Raw genomic sequence first — 22,694 nt, 5'->3', positions numbered from 1 at the left:
CAAATATTCGAGAAATATCGATTCAAGAGACCATCGATAAATATTCCCACGACATTGTCGCCATACTACTCTAACCATGTTCACGTGATAGTATTTCACGCTACACAGCTTTACTAATCTAACGATAAATGGATATAACTAGGTATACCGAGCTGCAGTCCCCCCTGCAGATCTAGCGCCTGAGACGATTGCCCGAACGCCTCCCCCCCCCCCCCCCCCCCCCCCCCCGACATTGAGAGTGCGCGGGTGTGGAAATCGCGGTAATTATTTAGAAGTTGGTCCTCCTCACCGATTTTCGTGACATTGAAATATGTTGTCAAGGTCATCATTCTGAACAACTTTTCCCTATACATGTTACCGCCGCTCGGCCTTAGTTTCCGAGATATTTGCAAAAATCTTTAGTTAAACTTAGATTACGAGTACACTGTATTCCGGGAAAAATGGAGACTGAATGGTGATTGAAAGAGTGATTGAAGTGGTTTGAGGTTAGGGTTAGGGTTAGGGTTTTGTTTTTGATTTTTTCACGTTATAATTACTCTTTCTTTCACTTTTTATATATTGTATACCTATTATTCATTTTGTGTTTTGTCAGAAATCAGAAAAATTTCGCCCATCATGTCGAAATATGCCATTATACGCTCATTAACATCATGTTGACGTCGGAATAAAAACAGCTATATATTCCACGTAATGAGACGTACGAGTTCCATAACGAGGAATATTAGCTCTCGTATCACGCCATGTACGCAGTAAACCTAAACCAAACCTAACCTAACCCTAACCTTAACCTTAACCCTAACCCTAACCTCAAACCACTTCAATCACTCTTTCAAACACTATTCAGTCCCCATTTTTCCCGAAATACAGTGTACTGGTAACATAAGTATAAATGCAGTTTTTTACGAATATCTCGGAAACTAAGGCCGAGCGGCGGTAACATGTATAGGGAATAGTTGTTCAGAATGATGACCTTGACAACATATTTCAAGGTCACGAAAATCGGTGAGGAGGACCAACTTCTAAATAATTACCGAAATCGCTTTTGGAATGGCACTAGGTAAAAGTTGTAGTATACATGTAGGGTTACAAAACCCTGTGGGTTTTTTCGAGATGGGCCTTCGTTTTTGAGATATTTGAATGTAAAGTTTCTGGTATTCTCACGTATCAGGTATATCATGTAGGTAAATTGTCTTTCTAAGACGGTTCCATGGCTGAAGTTGTACAGCGCTAGCCTATTAGTGAGACGGCTGGAGTTCGAGTCAAAGTGAGTGATATTTTTTATTCTTTTGTTTTACTAATTTCTGTTGTGAAAGAATACTTCCATATTATACATATTATATAGTATACATTATACATTATTTTACATACATTTTAAAGTTGCAAATGCAGTTATAACATAATATTTTCTTATTCTAATTCTATCTTTCGCAGGTGTGCCCTTACCGTTAGGTGTGATCCTTACCCTATTTTACCTGCTTGACAATTGCAATTTTCGGTGTGAAACATTCGCACGAGCAAATATTTCCACAATACAAAAATATAAAAACACCGGCGAAAGATAGGATTAGAATAAGAAAATGTTATGTTATAAGTGCATTTGCAATTTTAAAATTTATGTAAAATAATGTACAACATGTATTATACATATAGTATGTAATATATGGAAATATACATATTTTCACAACAAAAATTAGTAAAAAAAAAAAAGAAGAAAAATATTAGCCACAAGTTTGATTTCGAAACCCCACCCGTCTCTCTAGTCGCTCTACCGCTTCACCTACGGAACCGTCTTGAAAACAGTTACCTACATGACATATCAGATACGTCAGAAGCTTTACATTAAAATATCTCAAAAACGAAGGCCCATTCTGAAGAACCCCATTAGGATTTTGTAACCCTACATGTATACTACAACTTCTACCTAGTGCCATTCCAAAAGCGATTTCCACATCCGTGAACTCCCCTTGTGAGTACAGCTGTCCCTGCATTTTCTAGAAATGCATCAAATAATAAAACAAATGAATCGGGCCACGCCGATATAATCATTCTCGACCGAGCCGTGAACGAATAAAATCTACAAATTTCAGTGTAGCCGAACCTAATGAACAGACAGACAAGAAAGGGAATTAATATTGCATTGCCATCCAGTTCTAAGGGTTATATTGTAGTTTCCCGGGTAATTGATCTCGACTATTTTATCGGATAAATCAAGGTCGGAGAAGACGATAGGAAGTGTCCCGAGGTCGATATCACGTGGCGTTACAAAGTTATGGTCATTTAAAAAAATCACGATTCTAGCTTTTCAAGCTGAGGAGAACTAAACTAAGCTAATTCAAAGGCTAGCTATTCTAGCTGATAAGTTGGATTGCATTAGGTTAGGTTAGGATATTTTTTGGATTCGAAATTATCGGAAAATTTTTGAAAAATTGTGATTTTTTAAAATGGTCATAACTTTGTAACGCCACGTGATATCGACCTCGGGACACTTCCTATCGTCTTCTCCGACCTTGATTTATCCGATAAAATAGTCGAGATCTGTTACCCGGGAAATTGCAATCCAACCTCCACCTACCGAGAGGGCGATGCCTTACCGGTTACGCCACGATCGTTCTTGAAAAGACTTCCTATACTTCAGATCATAAGCAGGGTAATAACTTTAACATGAAATATCTCATAAACTAATAACCGTCTACGCCCAAAACCGGATATCATTAGCATCAGTTTTTCAAGCTCTATCATTGTGCAAAAGCTCATCAAAAAGTCAGCGTCACACTTGGGGCCCTCTCTTTGTTTAGTCCTCTTACTAGAAGACACCCTTGCCTTCCCCAGTCCGTGACCAGATCCTTCAAGAACAGCGTCTTTATACTTTTAAGCAAAGCAACGTCGGGTCGCTCGCCTTTCCAAAACATTCCCATGTTTCCATTCAAACAATCAATCCTATGGCACTCGATAGCTACGTGACTTCGAGTCACCAGCCATCGTCGAGTGCCTGGATTGCCGTCCTTTCAAACATCTTCCTAGACCATGTGCGGGACGAGTCGCTACTAAAACGAAATATCGTCGAGCTAATTGCCCTCGACGCCCCTCAAAAATAAGCTGTCGCTAACAATTTTATTTCTTTTTCTAATAACTGAAAACGAAAAAAAATTGAGATATTCCATAAAGTTTCTCCCAAAAAGACCGAATACCTGAAACATTGCTTTATATTTTTAATAGTTAGAAACCCGACTGCATTTATACACTTAAACCGGAGAGAAATTATTTGGAAATTTAATTTCTGTGACATAATATATTAACACTTTAACAGCGGAGCCTGGGTCAATCTAGGTCCAAATTTACAAAACATATACATGAAATCGATAATTTTTAAAGGAAAGTTTCATATATTGGAAGAATATTTAGAGGAACAGTGTAAAATTTAGTAAATGAAAATAATATGAAATATGAAATCAAATTGAAATTAGGGTTCTCTCCACGGTCCGTCGTTCAAGGAATAAAAATAATTAAAATTGATCAAGTAGACGATATTCTATATCAGCAGTCCATAAATTACGATTCTGCTTCTGTTTTTGTATGTTCATGAGTTGAGGATACTGTTTTCGGTTTTGAAATGTCGAAAAATAAATTACATACATATAAAATGTTTAAGTGACATGACATTCAAAGTCGTGTTCATAAGTAATTCATAAATAATTTTTCAACCTCAATTATTGGGAATGTTATTAAAGGAAGAAATAAAAATTCCTGATTATAGCTGTATTTTAATTTCATCAATAAAGAATTTATGAGAACATCTTTTATTTTATAAGTAGTTATCTACATAATTTTAGTTTTGTCTCTTAGCCGATAAAGCTAAAAAACATTTAATATTCGGCAATATATAAAAAAAGTTTGTCGATAATTGTTCTGTATAATAATATTTTTATACGTAATCGATACCCCCTAAAAATCTGAACTCGTTTCTCCTCGAAAATGTGAACCTTCATCATTTAAAAATTTTAGGATTTCAGAACTTCGGAATTCAAACATTCCAAACTTCTGAGCTTTCAGAATTCAAAAATTTGAAAATATCAAAATTTAAGAATTCCAAAATGTTAGATTTTCTATATCCAAAAATTTTAGATCATGAAAAATTCAAAAATTCTGAGATTTAAAAATTGTAAGATTTCAAAATATCAAAATTTCAGAATTCAAAAATTCCGAGATTGCAGACTTTCTAAATTCTAGAATTTAAAAACTTTAAAACACAAAAATTCCAGATCCTAAAAAAATTTATGTCAATGATAGACATCTTTGCTGAAACTTTACATAACTACACGTATTAACTAGTTGCACACATTTACTGTAAATTTTTATATTTTTACGGTGATATATATTACCTTATTTCTTAAACATATTACAGGAAACCGATAAAACGGGAAATTAATATTCTGCCAATCCTCTTTTAAAACATCTTTTCCATGATGCTGAGATTTTTAGATTATAACATGAAATCGATTTTCAATTTTATTATAAAATGAAATGATTATTCGTCCAAATAATAATCTAAATTATATTCAGAAGAAAAAGTATCAACAGCGCAGTTTAGCGACCGTTAAACGTGTTTGCCCTTCGCTAATCGCAAGTGCGCGTGCAAAAGCTCGCACACAATCGAAGATGGCAACAAGTTTAACGAGGGAATCGCCCTTCAAAAGTCTGCTTGCGTCGCGCGTCGTTCAAAATCGAAAGTTTCCACCACCACCGTTGCGTCGCGTCGCTGAGCTGAACCCCCTCCATCATATACGGGCCCTTCGTCGTTCGTCGCCATTACAGAATCATTCCGAATAGAACGGTCGACGGGTGCGGATGTATTATATTATATTGACTTGTGCGTCGCTTTATTTAGAAAAATTAACTTGGGGTAACTTGTGTGTAAACGTGCGTTTTGCAGTTTAACTTCTAGCTAGTTATTCAGTGTTACTAACTAACTTTTTGTAATTATACTTTGAAATTATATTAATTTCGGTTCTCGGTTTTTTTCTGTACCTGCTTGTGCGCGTATCGAGACAAGTTCTGAAGTTGCGAATTCGGTGCCCGTTTTCCGCGAAGAAGACTTCATTGAAGAATCATCGTGTTTGGTCGACGTTACTTTATGTGGAAACGAAAACTGCAAGCAGATCGAACCTGGAGAACGTTACTGCCCTCAACCAGCAGACCATGGGCATCTTCGAATTCTGGTAAGTGATACAGTTTCTATTTTTTTTTGACATTGTATCTTTGCATGAAAATTTTCATTCTGCGTTTAATAATGATTGGCGTCGGTAGAAGCGAATCAAGTGAAGGGAGCATTTTCCACGATACATAGAAAATAAGCCAATTTCAAGTTCCTTTTTCTCAGAATTTACCTCAGACATCAACTTTAAATTACTAGAGCATCTAGCGTATCATACTACATAGATGCGTACTTGAGCTACAGGGAATATTGAAATACGGAATAGAAAAATTATACAAGCGTATAAATGTGTGGATTTTTTTGTATTCTTAGCTTCGACATAAAAGATGCTGCTAGTCTTATTGTAAGCCGAATTTCAGAAAAATCTTTTCCTAAAATACGTGGTACCCTTAGTAGTAAAAGTCCACAAAATTGTAACTAGATTGGTCGAATGATTACTGAGAAAAAGGAACACGAGTGCAGGAAAACGTGTAATTTTGTATAGGAAGTATTTTTCTAAACTTTTATATCTGTCAATAATTCACGCGTCAGGCTCAACTTTGTAAACAATTCTCAAAAATTGTTTTAATTGTAAATTCGGTAAATATTCGGAAGTGTAACTCCTGTCAGAATCGAACTGATATTTTTTTTTTTATGTGGTTTCTTACAGTTAAAAAACATCATATTTAATGTTATTATGGCAGCGCATCAACAAAAACAATGCCAGTAAATATTTCTTTAAAGATTTTTATTCGTCGATGTTTCGAACTTTTTATCAAGGTTTCTAAAAGAAATATTCTGTTCTTTCAAAATACAATAGACATACAAACTATTTTGACAATTCTTCATTATAAAATTGCTAAACAGCATCGAAAATGGCATGTATGTACGCGTTAACTGTGCGGCAATATAACCAGCCATGTGGTAATCACGTCGTCCGAATTTTGGGCTATTACCACGACAATTCCAGATGTAAACAAAAAACAAAACATCCCCCTCGAATTGAAAAGTAACATATTAAATTCGTTTTGCTGACTCTCCCAGTCAGAGCCCCCCGCTCTGCCCCCCAGATCTCCCTATATAGTACACTAACTAATACCAATACCCATTTTTAATATAAGGAAATAATAAACACAATTTACAAAGTAACATATTTATTGGTCGAGTTTTCACCGCACACAGTGAACGCGTACATAAAATCTTTAAAAAAATATTTATTGACATTGTTTTTGTTGATGCGCTGCCATAATAATATTAAATATGATGTTTTTTAACTGTAAGAAACCACACAAAAAAAAAAATCAGCTCAATTCTGACAGGAGTTATACTTCCGAATATTTACCGTAAATTCTGAGTCCGAATATTGTTTATTATTACATAAAGAAATAAAAGAATTCGATTTTTAGAACCCCATAATGCCCACTTCTCTTAAGATTTCTGGTGCCCTGAGACTATAAAACTTTCGTAGGTCCCCATAGTTGATAAATTTAGTTCGAAAATTGCAATTAATTCAAAATACTGTAGTAGAGGGTTCTTTCCGGAAATGGAAAATTACCGAGCTTCGATGATACGGAAACATCGAAAGGATTCGCATTTTAATAATTTAATGATTTGGAAAGTTTAAAGAGAGGATTTATTTTTTTGTCAATTGGATTCAAAATTTGCAAAATTATAGTTATAGATTATAGTCATAGTTATAGATTTATAGATTTTAAAGTTAGAAAATTGTTTAATCATGAAAAATCATCAAGTCATCATATAATGATACAAAAATTTTAAAAAGGGGATATATTTTTTGCAATTGGATAAAAAATTTATAAAATCACAGTAGATTTTATTGTTTGAAATTTTGTAAATTATTATATAATAATGGCGGTAAATAAGCATAAATTCTACCCACACAAGCTTTTTATTAGCGTCGGATTGAGGAGATATTTAAGAGGGACTAAATATACTAAATTATCATTTATAAATTTTCTTTCTGATTTATTATCTGCAGATGTTCCAATTCGTATTCCTAGTTTATGTATCTCTGTCTCAGGGGCGCAGAAATATTTGCTGGGGTAAAGGGGGTTGCTAAGTGGAAAAACTTGAGGAGTTCGATATTTAATCTACTATTTACTATGTTAAAAAATATTGAAGAATATTTTCCTTACTGTTGCCCCTTCTTTATATTATTTAATTTGATTTAACTCTATCTAGAATAAATCTCAATTCCTGAACCATGTTTATCAATCACTCGGACCCACGAAATCTTAATTCGGTTCTGCTTCTTACTGAAAATATCAACATATGTTAATACATTTATTAATATTATATCTGATGAGATAATCCTGATTGGAATGTCCGTTACAACTTTGGATTATTCCAAGCATTTCTAAGTACGGCAAAGATGGCCTGTGTTTACATTCCTTTCCTCGAACTGGAGCCATCTAAATCGATGTCTAAACAATATTTCCACACAGCTTTTCTTATATATTTATTGGCGTGTTTATTCGGCGTCTACCTGACACCGCGACCGTTGCTCAGTTAAGGTTATCCTTTTCTATTTCGCAGTAACGGCCGTCGGCATAACCCCTCAAGGTGATCGAATGTGCGTTATACCAAATTCGAATCTAACGACAATTTATTGTATTCTACAGTCCGCGACACTTGATTAAACGCAACGATATTTTCATTGTATTTTTGTTTAATGATGTTCAAACTAATATATTTTATTTTTCTAGTATAATAGGTCTAATTTAATGAAAATTTACACGTTTACTTTGAGAAGTTAGTTATTTAGTATAAAAATATTCTCGCTTATAATAAAAGATAGGAATATTCTTGCGACATTTGAATAAACGCACTGTAATTAGAACATAAAAACATACGATATTTTGGCAACAATTATTTTTATTAATACTTAGTATATCCACCATTGTTATTTATAATCTGGAATATGCGATTCGGTAGTGATTTATACAAATTTTCTATATAATTAAGCGGTATGTCGTTCCATTCCTTTTCAATAGCGTTTATGAGCTCTTCTTGGGTAGAAAATTGTCTATTATTCATATATACCTTCCTTGATAAGTATGCCCAAACATTTTCGATTATATTTATATCGGGTGATAGTGCTGGCCATTGTAAATAGGTTATTTCCTGTTCTTCAAACCAGCTTTTAATTAGCTTCGCAGTATGTATTGCGGCGTTATCCTGTTGAAAAATCCATTCGTCGTCTCTTACAATGTCAAAAATCCTAATTTTTGCTGTTTTTAATATCTCTAAATATTTTTTTGAATCTTGTCGCCCTTTCATGACTTTTAAATCTACGACGCCTTTGGAACTTATGGCTCCCCAAATCATTACTGAGCCTCCTCCGTGTTGTCTACGTGAAAAAATCTTTTCTTCCTTCCTTAAGTCGTGATAATAATATGAGTACCCATCTGGACCACCTAAGTTAAATTTCTTTTCGTCAGAAAAGATTACTTTTTGCCATCGTGTCGTCCAATTCATATGTGTCCTAGCAAACTCGAGCCTATTCTTTTTATGGTGGTCTTTCAAACATGGTTTCTTCTTCAAACATTTTCTTTGAATAGTAGGTACCTTTTTCAAATATCTTTGTACAGTTCGTATACTAGCTGAAACATTAGCTTTTTCAGCAATCTGCCTTGCACTAGAAGTGGAATTTGATGCGATACATAAAACCAACCTTTTGTCTCTTGGCGATAAAGCTTCTTTAGTTCTGCCCTTGTACAATTTACCGTAATTTTCACTATTTTTCAAGTATGACCGTATAACAAATTCACTTCTATTTAATCTTCTTGCAATCTCTCTGTTGGAATAGCCTTCTTCTTTTAACACCTGAACTTTTCCAATTTCTGTACAGTTTAATTGTTTCGCACAACCCATTGTTACCTTTTTCCACAAATCTTTAACTTATTTTAACAATACAATATGTCGGTTACTAAGGAAACAGATTAAGACAAAAGAAACTCAAAAAACAGTACAGATATAATGAAGGAACGAAGCGCGTTTATTCAAATGTCGCAAGAGTATCCGTACTTTTTCTTAAGATAGCGAATATTTTTATATTAAATAAATAAGTGCACAAACGAAATGTGTAAACTTTCATTAAATTGGACCTATTATCTTGGAAAATTACAATATGTATATTTGAACATCATTAAATGAGAATACAGCGAAAATATCGTTGCGTTTAATCAAGTGTCACGGACTGTATATATTTATTGTATGATTCCTGGAAAATATCAACGACATCATCATCCATGCAGTAAAGATTCCATGAAAGCGAAACGCTCGGGACCGAACAAAAGTATTAACATAATCCGGATTTCTATGTAACATCCGGTAAATCTACAGAATTACGGCTTCTGTGAAAACGATTGTTTTTAAATCAGGTTTTGGTCAAAATATACTTGAATATTTATAAAAAGATTAGTGTAAGAGGCACATGCAAAAATAAGAAACAATAAATAATAAACAATTGTAAGAGTTCATAATTGTAACATATGGCCCGTTTCGGCCACTCGCTTACTGTGATTTTCTAACACAATTGTTTTGTAAACAATAATTAATTAATTTTTATATAGAAATAATAAACAATAAATAAATAATAATCCATTATCGAATTTTTATTTGAGAATTTATCAAAATAAAGTATTTGTTTACATCTGGAATTGTCCATGAAGAAGCCTTAGCAAGTTCTTATTTTATAAGAACAAATTTCTTATTCCATAGCTTTAAATGTTAATAACTTTTCTATTTATGAATTTTTTTCGATGCGCAGTCATATAATAGCTATTTGTAAGTAAATATATTGTTTAAAAAAATAAAAAATAAAAGCAAGACTGTTTTCGCAGAAGCCGTAATTTTGTAGATTTACCTAACGTCCTGTGTAAATTTTTTAAATATACGATTTATTATTCAATTCTTTTTGCTGCACTTCGTTTTAGGCGACCAAAAATTTTTGGTTAAAAAGTATCAAATCTTATAGTTTTCGACCTGAAACATTCGAAAATGCGAGTTAAAAGTTTAGGAAACCAAGGGTTTAAAAAGTACGATTACGAACAATTGTACGTATTTAACATATTTTTGCAAGCTGTTATGACGTCATATTGCTTCTACTCATATAAATGGCTTGGTTAGGTTAGGGTTATATTACATTTTACCGTCACGTAAATGCAAAATAATTTTTACACATATATTGTTAAAGAAGGTAAACGAACCAATCAGAGTATGGGTAGAAACAGTATGGCGTGTCGTACTAACCTGTCCAAGTTTTCTAAATATGTACATTTTTACATAATTGTATTTTTTAAACCATTGGTTTCCTAAAACTTTTTATTTGTATTGTGTTTACTTAAAGTGCGCGACAGATTCAGACCATGGGATGCATGGAGAGCCGGGTCAAACAGAGGTCGTAAAGCTCTGTCTGATGTTGAATCGAAACCTTTATACACGCACTTTTCCTACGATCGGTTAAGGGGTAACACCACTGTAACAGCTCGAAAAGAAGCGTTTTTTTGGCAATTTTTCTTGGATGGAAGGAAAGGTAATAGAATAATAATATTGGGGGCAGTTATTAAGCATATATTTAGGTATTAAAAAAAAAAATTTCAATTAAGAAATATTTAAAAATGGCGGCACTGAAGCCATTCTAGCAAGGCATGTTTAATTTTCAGCGCTCTGCGGCACGCAGTGTAGCTGGTGCAAATTTGAATCTATGAGAAAGAAAAAAATATCACTTAATCTACACGCTTATAGCTAGTGAAATACGTAGGGGATTTTAAAAATATTGATTTTTGTGTGATTGGTGAGTATTTGAATAAAAAGCGTTCAATTTTCTCTAAAAAGAGGACAATCATTTGTTAATAAGTAATGTTTAAATTAACTTATCGAAAATCCCGTACGTATTTCACTTCGAAATGTTATTTTAAAGATATTGTTAAAAATTCGAATGAAAAGAATGAAAATTGTTCGAGTTATGCTGCGTGCCGTTTTGAAAAATCGTGTTTCGAGAAAAACGCGTTTAAAGTTTTGAAATGTGTTATGGACATGAAGAAATGAAAAATTCGACTGTTTTAAATTTTTTATCATTAATCTGCTATCTCAGGAACATAAAGCTGCCCTTCCATGTTTAAATATTCTTCCTCATTCTCTTTCCTCGAAGATTGTAATGTAGAGCGTGCCTCTTTTGCCGCATCTGTCAAAGAGCGCTCGGCGTGGTTGATCCGCTTAGCGTCGGCTTCCAGACAAAAATTGTATGATTGGACACCAATATCCATCTCCAAAACGTTCATAATTCGGAGAATGTTTGTCAGGCCATCATTAAAATTGCACACAGCAATATCAGTCGCTATTTTCAAGACTTTTTTGCCGCTTGAATAAGATTTTGAATAAGATCTTTGGATATGCTTCTAACTGAACATAAAAACGTTCTAAAGACATCCATTGTGTATTAGAGAAGGCAGAAATCAAAAGGTAGGACATTAGGTTGTACCTTCCCAACAGGGATTAATTTGACACCGGTAGTCGTTTCGAAGCAGTCCGACGCGCTCGGGAAAGAGCTCGAAATTTCAATGAAACAAATTTCTTTCAGGTAATAACGCTTTTGTTCCATATTCTAGAAGGTTCAAAGCATCTTTTAAACCAATAAAAAAAAAATCGATTTTTCGAAAAATTTACAGTGGTGTTACCCCTTAAGACGGTAGGGGTAAGAATTATTTGAGGGTGTTTGAAATAATGTTCAAAAGTAAAATTGACACAGATAAGGTGAAAAAACTTGAACTATTTAATGATCCAAAAGAGTTTAGCAATTAAGTATACGAATCAATATAACAATGTTCTTTATAAGTGGTACAGAAATGCTTCCCTTGAAGAGGGTGATGTGTTGCTCGTGAATTTTCTTATACTGCCTGAGGCCGACTCTTCCAAGTATTTTTATGCTTTCATGTATTTTGAAAGTCGGCCCCCATGAAAAATCCTTGCCAATCAGAGACAATGTAGTTGACTCCACCCACCCCGTGCGTCCGAAACGCGTGTCGTGAAGAGTAAGGTGGTAGTGGAAGTGGTAGACGGAAAGCATAGAACTTCGGCAACGTAGTGGAATTTCCGTCGGGCCTGAGTCCCATAGCTTGACCCAAGTGTTGGCCACTTGGCCCGGTCACAAGACCCTATGGAAATTCACGTTTACGACACAGGCAATTAGTCGTTGAGGACGTAGAAATTCAGAAAAGTATAAATCACTAGATTTTAGAAATAAACAAGACTCTCAAAAACGACTCTACGGGCTTGCGTGTCATAAACGCGCGCCGGCGGTCTGCACCCCATATGTCATTCTGCGTACAAATCGCCAGCCACTCGAAGGCATCGCTATTGTTAATAAGTTATGAAAAAAAATCCTATTCTAAGAAATGATTCCAACGAAACTGCGAAGTTAACCCTCAGATGGTAACCATCAGAAAAAATGTACAAAATTTGACAATGGCTGGTCAACTCGCAGCGTCGCTGGAAATTAAACAAAAGCAAAGGAAAAAGAAATAAACTTTATAACTTAGGATCCCGTTCTTCACGGAACATGTATTTTTGGATATTTCAGATTGATATCTACAAGGTTTGATATTTTTGAACCATTAATTTTTGGTCCACCAAAACGAAGTTTTATCTTAATAAAATATAATTTTGAAGTCTAAGATTTAAATATATTATAATTTATTATTGTTGGATAGCCATACTGATGGTTTTTATTATACCAATACTTTATTTAAGATTAAATATATAATAAAGAAACAAAAGATACATCTTTAATCACGTATGTTAATATAACGTCTGAAAGAAAAAAAACGCAAGAAAGCGGGAAAGACGCCCGCACCAGCGCCCTCCAACCGGAAGGACGCATCACCGAAGAAGGTTCGCGAATTACCTGGCAAAACATTTCAAATTCCAACACATACAATAGAGCTAAATGATAAAAAATACATAAAAGACTATTTTCAGCAAAACATAAGTATTGGCATACTTACTGTTTTATAATGTATGTATATTATTGAACATTGAAGTTAATATTTTGTTTTCAGTCCCTTCCTTTTTATAACACTTTTTAACTTGTTAGGCATCGAATGTACTAAATTTTTCGTTATTTCTGAACCGATATTATTCCATTCTGTCTGAATAGGGTATTTTCGAGTTCTTCTCTCTAGTTCATTGCAAATGCGCTCCATCGGATTTAAATCTGGAGATTGAGGACGGGTTGGTAATATATGGGGTGCGTTAAAAACGATCCATGGCGGACAATGTAAGCTCTGTTCAGGGTCATTATCATTTCTACGCCGTTTTTCTAATTTTGCTTTAGAATACTTAAATATTTAGGTACCGCCCCCTTGGTACGATGTTATTTGAATCCAACTCAGGGTTCCGTTTTCGCCATATTTTGTTTGGTCATCAGATCGAAAAATCATGAATTTACTTTCATCAGAGAAAAGTATTAAATCCCAAAATTCAAATTTTCGTATAAATATATTTTGGCGAAACTTCGGGAAACCGTCATGCTCCGATTCGGCCAAATTTTGCAAATAAGCTCGATTTTGCGAAAGGAAACATCTGTGAAAATGGTTTTTGGCCACTTGAAAAATTTTTTTTATCATTTTGATGTCATTCCCTACCTTGCCGACACAACCCATTATAATGGTGTGAACTGTTCCGAACACCGGAATACACACAGCAAACAGCATTTCCATGTCGACAGTATAATACACAAATAGGTAAGGTATGGAATGACATGAAAATGGTATTATAAGAAAAATCTTTTCGAGTCGCCAAAAACCATTCTCACAGTTATTACCTTTCTCAAAAAGGGGCTTACATGCAAAATTTGATCTACATCAGAGCTTGACGGTTTTCCGAAGAACAGCCTATATTTTTGTAAATTCTAATCGTTCTATTTTTTTTTTTTTTTTTTTTAATGATTAATGGTTTTCTTCTAACGATCCTTGAATGGTATCCAGCACTTTTAAGAACTCTCCGGCTAGTTATGGGGTGACCTCTATATTGTTTTTACTTTTTAGTTATGTCGCTATCACTGTAGAAGTAACTGTAGGGTTTTTTTACTATCTTGGTGATTTCTCTTTTTTCTCAATCTGTTAACTTTTGTGGACGACCATTTCGCGGTATTACATTATTTATTACATTTTTTTAATGAGTAAACTGTTTAATTTCACTTTCTACCGTGAAACGACTTCTATTCACTATTTCAGCTATCGTATAATACGAATTTCCTTTTTCTGATAACTTTAGTATTGTTTTTCTTTCTGAAATTGTCGTTTCTCTCGTTTTTCGACTCATTTTTATAATCATCGCTCTATTAATGGAAAACTATGACAAATGAATATTAAACTTGAATCTCGGGACTTCCCCGGATATAGCAGTCATGCCAACAGTATAATAATAACGTGTTATAAATTTTTGACGTTTTAAACCGATTGGTTCCCTTCAACGGTTCCATGCTGTTCCTCGTGGTCTTCCTACCAGAAGATGCAAGATCTTCCCCACTCCGTGGCCAAATCCTTCTAGAAAATCCTTATCTTTTTACACGTGCCATGCAGCACCATGCACGCGCGTTCCTTTGAAGATCGGCGATCGAACTCTCTATCGCCATTCCATAAACAAAACGTCCGCGACTCTTAGAATTCGTCGCACCTCAAGTATCAACTACCGCCGGCCTAAGTTCGATGAGAGATGTATGGCTCGGGTTATCGATAGCCTAAAGAATCCCGAGAAATCGTTGAAAAGCAGGTCAAAGCCCCAAATGCAATGACCCTGCCACGTGTCAGCCCTTGAACACGTGCTGACGCTAACAAACGTTTCATAGATATATTATATTTCTAAATGTGCCAATACATCCTTATGTTTCGTTGAAAACAGTCCGTGTATTTTTTATCATCTATACCTACATGCAGCGTAAATCAGAGGTTGTGAGTTCAATCCTCACATGAGGCACCAAAAAATGTATTGTCGAAATCTCTCCAACATGGAGAAATCCCGTGTTTCAAGTATAGGTTATATATGAGTGAGGAGGAGGGTATTTTAATAAATAAAATTAGACAAATTTGAGCCGAAAGAAATACACGTTTATTGGCCCGATCGATATACAGTAAAACCTGGATAAATTCAACGAAAGAATGCTTGGATAAATGAAACATCGCTATCCCCTCCACTTGGGGGGATCCCCCTAGGCGAACCGAGCCGCTCGACGAGGAAACCGTGTAATATGATCCGACCGTAATATCCGTGTGACTAATACTAATTCAACGATAAAACTTTTTTATTTTTAACTTTTTCTCAATGAAACTGTTACTAATGCATTTGTGAGATTTTTCTGATTAAAATGATACCAAACTCGATATAGGTTGAATTATATTTATAAACAATAATAATAGAATAAGCAACATAGAATTGAGACCACGACTGAATATAAATGATGTCGGCTGAATACAAAAGATGTGTACGGACACAGAATCGGCATGTTGGCTACAAAGAAAACATGTGTACGGATTCAGAATCGACACCTCGCTTGGATAAATGAAACATTAAATGCCCAGAATCGACTCCTTGCTTGAATAAATGAAACATTAAATGCCCGGAATCGACTCCTTGCTTGAATAAATGAAACATTAAATGCCCAGAATCGACTCCTCGCTAGGATAAATGAAACCTTTGAAACCAAAGCCGACACCGCGACTGGTTTGGATTTCGATCTTTCTTGCTTTTCGCCAACTTATAACATCAATTTTAGCAAGTAATTATAATTGAAACTATATCGTGTTTGGTACCACTTTACTCACAAAAATCTCACCAATGCGCTAGTAAAAGTTTCACTCAAAAAAAGTCAAAAATAAAAAAGTTTTTTGATTCAATTAGTATTAGTCACACCGATACGTTTCGGCTCTTTCCTTTGATTTCGGACCTCTCTCTTTCCACCACTGTCTGTCCCTTTCTACGTTCACGCTTAGCTGGTCGTCGCGTGTCATCCGAGCTTCGATACCGTGCTTAGGTAAACGCAACCACTGGGTTCCAATCTTGGTTGAATTTATCCAGGTTTTACTGTAATGAGGGGAAAAAGCCTTGCGGCATAAAAAACCCCTTGATGTTCCGTTTACGCTCTTTACAATAGCTGGGTGGTGAAAATGCGAGCGGTAGGTTATGTAATTTCGGTGAGTAATATATGTGTTTGTGTGTTGTTTTAATTACGTTACAGTTGCACGTGGTGCAACTGATCATGGGTCATAAATGACCGCATGCATCGGCTATGAGCCGATGCACAGTGGTTCAGGAACCCGCTTTTCATGGCCAAAATTAAAAACGTCTCTAAATCGACTTTTGACCAAATATAATAAATATATATATACTAAATACAGTAATGCTTCGAAATAAGCAAGTGATTCGGGACCGAACAGTTGCTTATTTCGAAGCAGGTTGCTATTCGGCTTGACTTTGTTCTCGAAACGGGACGATAGAGAACGCGAGAAACGAGTGAGAGATCCGAGGTAGCGGCAAATCATAAAGTGATCGGCCGAGCAGCAATGTTATTTTTTGAACAAGGATAGAATATAGCATACCCTCTCATTCTCGCACTATGCTTTATTTCGAAGCAAATATACCCGACTGAGAAAGCATTATATATATTCTATCCTTCTTTTACTAACCGCTGTCACTGCTCAGTCAAGCGTGAAATTTATTACCCTAAACATCGGCTTCGCGCTTTCAAGGACCTATCACTCATTTCTCGTACCTCTCACTTTGCGGGCGACTTCAAACAAAGAAGAGGGGATAGCGAGTTGCTTATTTCGAAGCAGAAACCACTTGCTTATTTCGAAGCATTACTGTATAATTAATAGAACTAAAATACAACTAAACAAGTGCAAAAATAGAATTGTTTTTAATTTTTTTATTCTAATTCGGTATTATCTAAATATCTAAATATACGAAAAATTAAGGCTGTAGTTCCGAATACGACCGGTCGCCGATCAAGATGAAATTTGGAGGGTTGGTTGGGAGCAGGTAGACGACCCCAAGTATAAAGTGATGTTGCAATTTGCCGCGTGATCGAAATATGTTTTGTATTTGGACTACTGCTAAAGGAATCAATGCTATCGTCGTCTGGCAGCGTAAGACTGACACGAGCGTATTTACACCTGTTCAGGATGGGTGTTTCGATCAAATCACTGCGTGGTGAACAGGTTTCTTTATTGACACCGTTTTAGGTTAGCTCACTGTTTTTTAAAACAGCGGCAGTGCCGGCAACAACAACATACCGAGCGGGGAGCAGTGCTGCCAACTCAACAACACCGCTACAGTGATATCTTCGGCTTCCTATTAGTTTCCGAGATATTAATTAAAAACTTTCGTACAATACATCGAATTTTTCCTATACACACGTAACTAACACTACCGTCTTCGCTGTAGCAACCGTCATCGTGAAGTGTCGAACAGCCGTTCACACCATAGCAATATCGTCTTCTGTTTCTATAGGGTGTACCATGTAAAATCTATTTTTTTAGTTACATTACGTTATGTTTTATATTGTATTACTAATTCTCAAGGAATTAAACACATTTGATTTATACGTAGGTTAGGTTAGGGTAGATAAATTTCTGGCCGCTAGTAGGCGGCCGGCAACGACACAACAGTCGTCGTATCTCCAAAGTTTTAAATAGGACACCCTATAGATAGTCAGGTTGGAACCCCCGCTGTGTCAATGGCTGTTCGACACTTAACTATGTCAGCTTCCTACAGCGAAGACGGTTGTGTTAGTTACGTCTGTATACGAAAAATTCAATGTATTGTACGAAAGTCCAAGTACGAAGCATGGCCTTGTGCTTCCGAGATGCTGTTGGGCTTATTGGGTTAAACTAACGTGCCGATTTCATACGGCATATTTTTAATATAGGTTTTGGTTGCTTCCTTATCACAAATACTAAGGGCGATTTGCCTAGTGGTGGGCTGCGCGTGTTCGTTTTGTATGGCGTATCTATACTCGTTTAATTGTTGCCCGAAGCGAAGAGTGTAACTCATGACGCTTTCAGTTCTACCCTGCAAAATGCTATGCATTTTGTCTCGCGCGTTATCCGGGGAAACGGTTGGGAACACGTACGTTCTTAATGCCTCGAAAAATTCGTCGTAACACGTGATTTGCTAATGTCGAATATTCCTTTCCGCGTTTTCAATACCTCTTGTCGCAAGAATTTTATCAAGTAAAATGTCGGGTTCGGAACATCGTGATTTAGCGCGCATAAGCATTCTAATAAAATCTTCCACTCCCGAGTCATCTCGTCCCCTGAGCGGTTTAATTGTGTCAAGTAAATCTTTGGCGGATTTTAACTGACACCCTTCATACCTGGGTTCCTTATTTCGATGATCGTTTCCGCTTAATGCGGTTACCTCGGTGTGCCGGCGAGATGGTCGGGGCTGTTGGAACTGCTGCCCTGGTGGCTGATCTCCTTCCCCTAGCTCCTCTTCCTCAGGGTGGTACATGCCAGACGCCCCCGTGGTAGCATCGTCGTCCGTAAGCACTGGTTTCAGGATCTTCTGGATGGCCTGGTTCTCCAATCTTCTCTTCTCGTTCTCGGACCGTAGTGCCGAGATACTTTCAGTTATCGTTTCTGGCTGTGTACCAAGGGTTTGTATTGTTTTGCTAAGTGCCAGAATGGCCGTCTCGATGAAATTGGGCATCTTGGTGGAGGATATGGGAAAGGATTCCTCGTCACTGATGTCGATAATTGGAGGAGGAAAGCCAGTGTTTCGGCTTACCCTGATTTTCCTTTGGTCTGCAATACCAACTGAAAAGGGGCTGTAGTTCCGAATAGCCCCGGTGGCCGATCGACATGGGCTTTGGAGGGGGGCGAGGGGGGAGGGAGAAAACCCCAAATATCAAACGGTATCCACATCAGACCAGTAGTTCCGGAGATATTAATGAAAAACTTTCGCAGAATACATAGAATTTTGCCTATACAGACATGACTAACACAACCATCCCCGCTGTAGAAACCGTGGTCGTCAAGCGTCAAGCAGTCGATGGCACAGTAGGGGGTCTCGACCTGGGTTTCTACAGGGTGTCGTATATATATAAAGCGCATTATTTTGTAAACTGTGGTTCACGTTTACATTAATCTCGTCGTTTTACTCGTTTTGATATGCTGAATACGAATATGATTTTTGTTTTTAATGGAAATAACAAGCTGTCGAAATATTCGCAAACAACTTTACACAGAATTTTACCCAATAATGTAAGGCATATGTAAGGCGAATTTGCCAGTTATACATATACGAACAGAAGGTAACACTTTGTTCGCCTACGAATATCAAACCGTAGTAGGTTAGGTTAGGTTATATTCTCCGTGGCGGGGGTGCCGGGGGAGGGGCAAAGCCTAAAACACAAGAATAATTAAAAATATTTAAAAATTACTTTAAATACAAATTACTTTAAATGGTACAATGATCACAACTGAATGAGACACCCTATAGATACTCAGGTCGAGACCCCCTACTGTGTCATCGGCTACTTGACACTCGACGACCACGATTTCTACAGCGGGGATGGTTGTGTTAGTCATGTCTGTATAGGCAGAATTCTATGTATTCTGCGAAAGTTTTTAATTAATATCTCCGAAACTACTGGTCTGATGTGGATACCGTTTGATATTTGGGGTCTTCCCCCTCCCTCCTCTCCCCCCTCCAAAGGGGGACCACCCCCTCCGCCGGGGCTATTCGGAACTATACCCCTGAAAGGATCTGCCGGACGTATCCCTCGGCTTCCAACAGGTTCCGTAGACTTGCTGGTTTTCCAAGTTTTCTGACCGTCTTCTCGTGGTATCCTGGCAGGATCGCCAAAATGTTACGGGGAAAACGTAACATTGATTACTAACACACTTAACGGACGGGTTCCGTGGATACTCCGAACGAAAAGGAAGGATTTTGAAATAAAACAACAGAGATCCTACGTTCTGACAGTCGAGACAAAATCTGAGCCTTTATTCTTCTGGTGGTCGAGTGACGGTAACATGTATAGAGAAAAAATGTTCAGAACAATGACCTTGACAACATATTTCAAGATCATCGAAATTGGTGAGGAATCTATAAAATAAATAATCACCAAAACATTTACGGATTCTTTATATAGTTATTTATGTGAATATGTATAAACACTTATCTTTACAACATATGCTGAAAATGTTCACCTTCGGCTTCCAGGCATCTTTGAAAGCGCTTTTCTAAATTTTTAGACACATTTTGTAGCGTCTGTTCACTAACATTTTCTATTTCGCGGCGGATAGAATTTTCAAGTTCACTTATCGTTTGTGGTCTGTTCTTGTAAACGCGTGATTTTAAAAATTCCCATTAAAAAAAATCCGGAAGACTTAAATCTGGTGACCGGGGTGGCCATAGATTTTTGGAAATTATTCTATTTGCGAAAGAACTTTCTGTTTCCTGTATGGCTATTGTTTGAAGTATGGCACGTCGCCTCATTGGGGTTTGTTTCAACTCATATCCATGTATTTTGGAAATTTAAATATCCATTTAAATAGAACCAAGCTTCATCCGTGAAAAAAGTATAATCTAGAATGTGGGGATTATATTGAATAAGGTGCTGGAATCACTGGCAAAACTGCACCCGTTTCGAGTAGTCTGGCGGATGCAGCTCTTGCATCGCTGTAACGCGATACGGATGCAGCTTTGCCTTTTTGCAGCTTTTTAACACGTTGAATAAGGCACCTCAATCTGTTGAGAGAGGTGCCTCAACGATATCTCGATGGCTCTGCTAATAAATGATCCCGCACATTCTGAACAATTTCATCGGACATCTTCCGGCCTCCCTTATGTTGTGTCGCGATACTCGCGGTTTTTTCAAACTTCTCTACAAGTCCCGAAATTGATGATAATGACAGTACACTAATTTCTGCATACATATACTTGTGCAAAATTAATTTGAGCTTCAGTGAAGGAGCTGGTCATATAATATTGCCGAACGAGAATACATTATTAAATTAGTATTACGTTGCAATTAAATTATAAATTAAATTAAAATACAATACAAAAATCGCGATCACAAAAAATAAGTAAAAATAAGTAAAAATAAAATCACCAGATAGTCACGATTACAAGACAAACGGTTATAAGACAAACGGTTGACGTTTTAAAAACACTGTCGTTTTCTCTGCTTCGTTTTTCGTTGCAAGGGAAACATACGAATAATCTGGAAAAACCCAACTATGGAAGGGAAGGGACTTAATGATCTAATTGCCCCGGTACCAAGTACAAAATTTCTTTTGGTGGTACAAATTAGTACAAATTCAGCACTAACTGTATCCGCTTTCATTTATTCATTTTGATTCATTTTAATATTTTAATCTATGATATTAAAGTCCATTGGATGATAATGACAACCGTAGTCCAAGGGTTAAGCTTTTTCCAGGCTTCTTCTCTATATCCATTCATCTTGTGTAAGTTCCTTGCAGCAGGTTAACAGGAATGTAGATTATTACCAAAAAAAAGAAAAGTAATTGATGTAATTAGTATTTCAGTTGTTAAAAAAGTTCGAGTGAATGATCACAATCTTTGTACTAGTTATATGGAAATTGTACTCACCAAAATTTGAAATAGAAGTTTCTTCTTTCTCTTCGATGCATCCATTCATCCCATATAAATTGATTTAAGCAGGTTGACAGGAACGTAGATTATTGCCGGAAAAAAAGTTCGAGTGAATGATCACAATCTTTGTATTAGCTATATAGAAATCGTACTTACCAAAATTGGAATGAAAGTCTTCTAAGTCTGAAGGGGTGGTGTCAGTATTACTCGCTAACATCAGTATCAGTCATGCCCACATCACTGCCGATGGTAGGCATTTCCAGAGTATCTCGGGAGAAGTGATCCATATCCATGAGCTTCTGCTCAATGCCGATGGTGTGGCGTATAAAATTTGTCCACATCTCCGATGTTACTCCTTCAATCCCTTCCGTTAACAATTGTTTTACGTGTGGCATATTATAATGAGTGTTCCTGGATTTAACATAATTCTTTACTGATGTCCACGCAAGCTCAATGGCGTTGAGTTCGCAGTGGTACGGCGGCAGGGGTAAAACTGTTTTATTATGCTCTCTGGCATATTCATCGACCACGTATTTTTCTTCTGTTTGCACTGAGCGTGCCATTTGGAGTAATCTGTTCCTGGTACAAGTATCAGGCACATGATGGTCTTTTGATACAAGCCACTCCTTTAATTGTTGTTTTCTGCACGTCGATGACGGTCTTATCTCTAATTTTCGGCTATGATATGGCGCATTGTCCATAACCACAACAGCATTTTCTTTTAATAAGGGCTCGATCCTGCAAAACCCACTCAAAGAACGTATCTCCGTTCATTTCGTCGTGGTAATCTGCTGTGTTGGTTTTCGATTCAAAACACAGCAGTCCCCAGGTAAAAAACCATCAGCTGACCCAATGT

General features: G+C 36.4%; 1 protein-coding gene across 4 annotated transcripts in view; it reads left to right on the top strand.

Annotated features, from left to right (window-relative positions):
- The first annotated feature begins 4,549 nt into the window (after nucleotides 1-4,549).
- Nucleotides 4,550-22,694, top strand: part of LOC143305497 (uncharacterized) — a 743,008-nt gene continuing 724,863 nt past the window's right edge. For 2 of the 4 annotated variants that reach the window (XM_076689414.1, XM_076689415.1), the window contains exon 1: nucleotides 4,550-5,216. Coding sequence is in view for 3 of the 4 variants with exons in the window: in XM_076689415.1 (XP_076545530.1) it covers nucleotides 5,132-5,216 (85 nt within the window). In the remaining variant the exon portion in view is untranslated. The remainder of the gene's footprint in view (nucleotides 5,217-22,694) is intronic. The other 2 variants (XM_076689417.1, XM_076689418.1) reach the window with 2 other exon arrangements.

Source organism: Osmia lignaria, chromosome 8, assembly GCF_051020975.1.
Source record: "Osmia lignaria lignaria isolate PbOS001 chromosome 8, iyOsmLign1, whole genome shotgun sequence".
Classification (NCBI taxonomy): domain Eukaryota; kingdom Metazoa; phylum Arthropoda; class Insecta; order Hymenoptera; family Megachilidae; genus Osmia; species Osmia lignaria.
The sequence above is the reverse complement of the archived record's forward strand: the minus strand, read 5'-3'. Positions and strand labels throughout refer to the sequence as shown.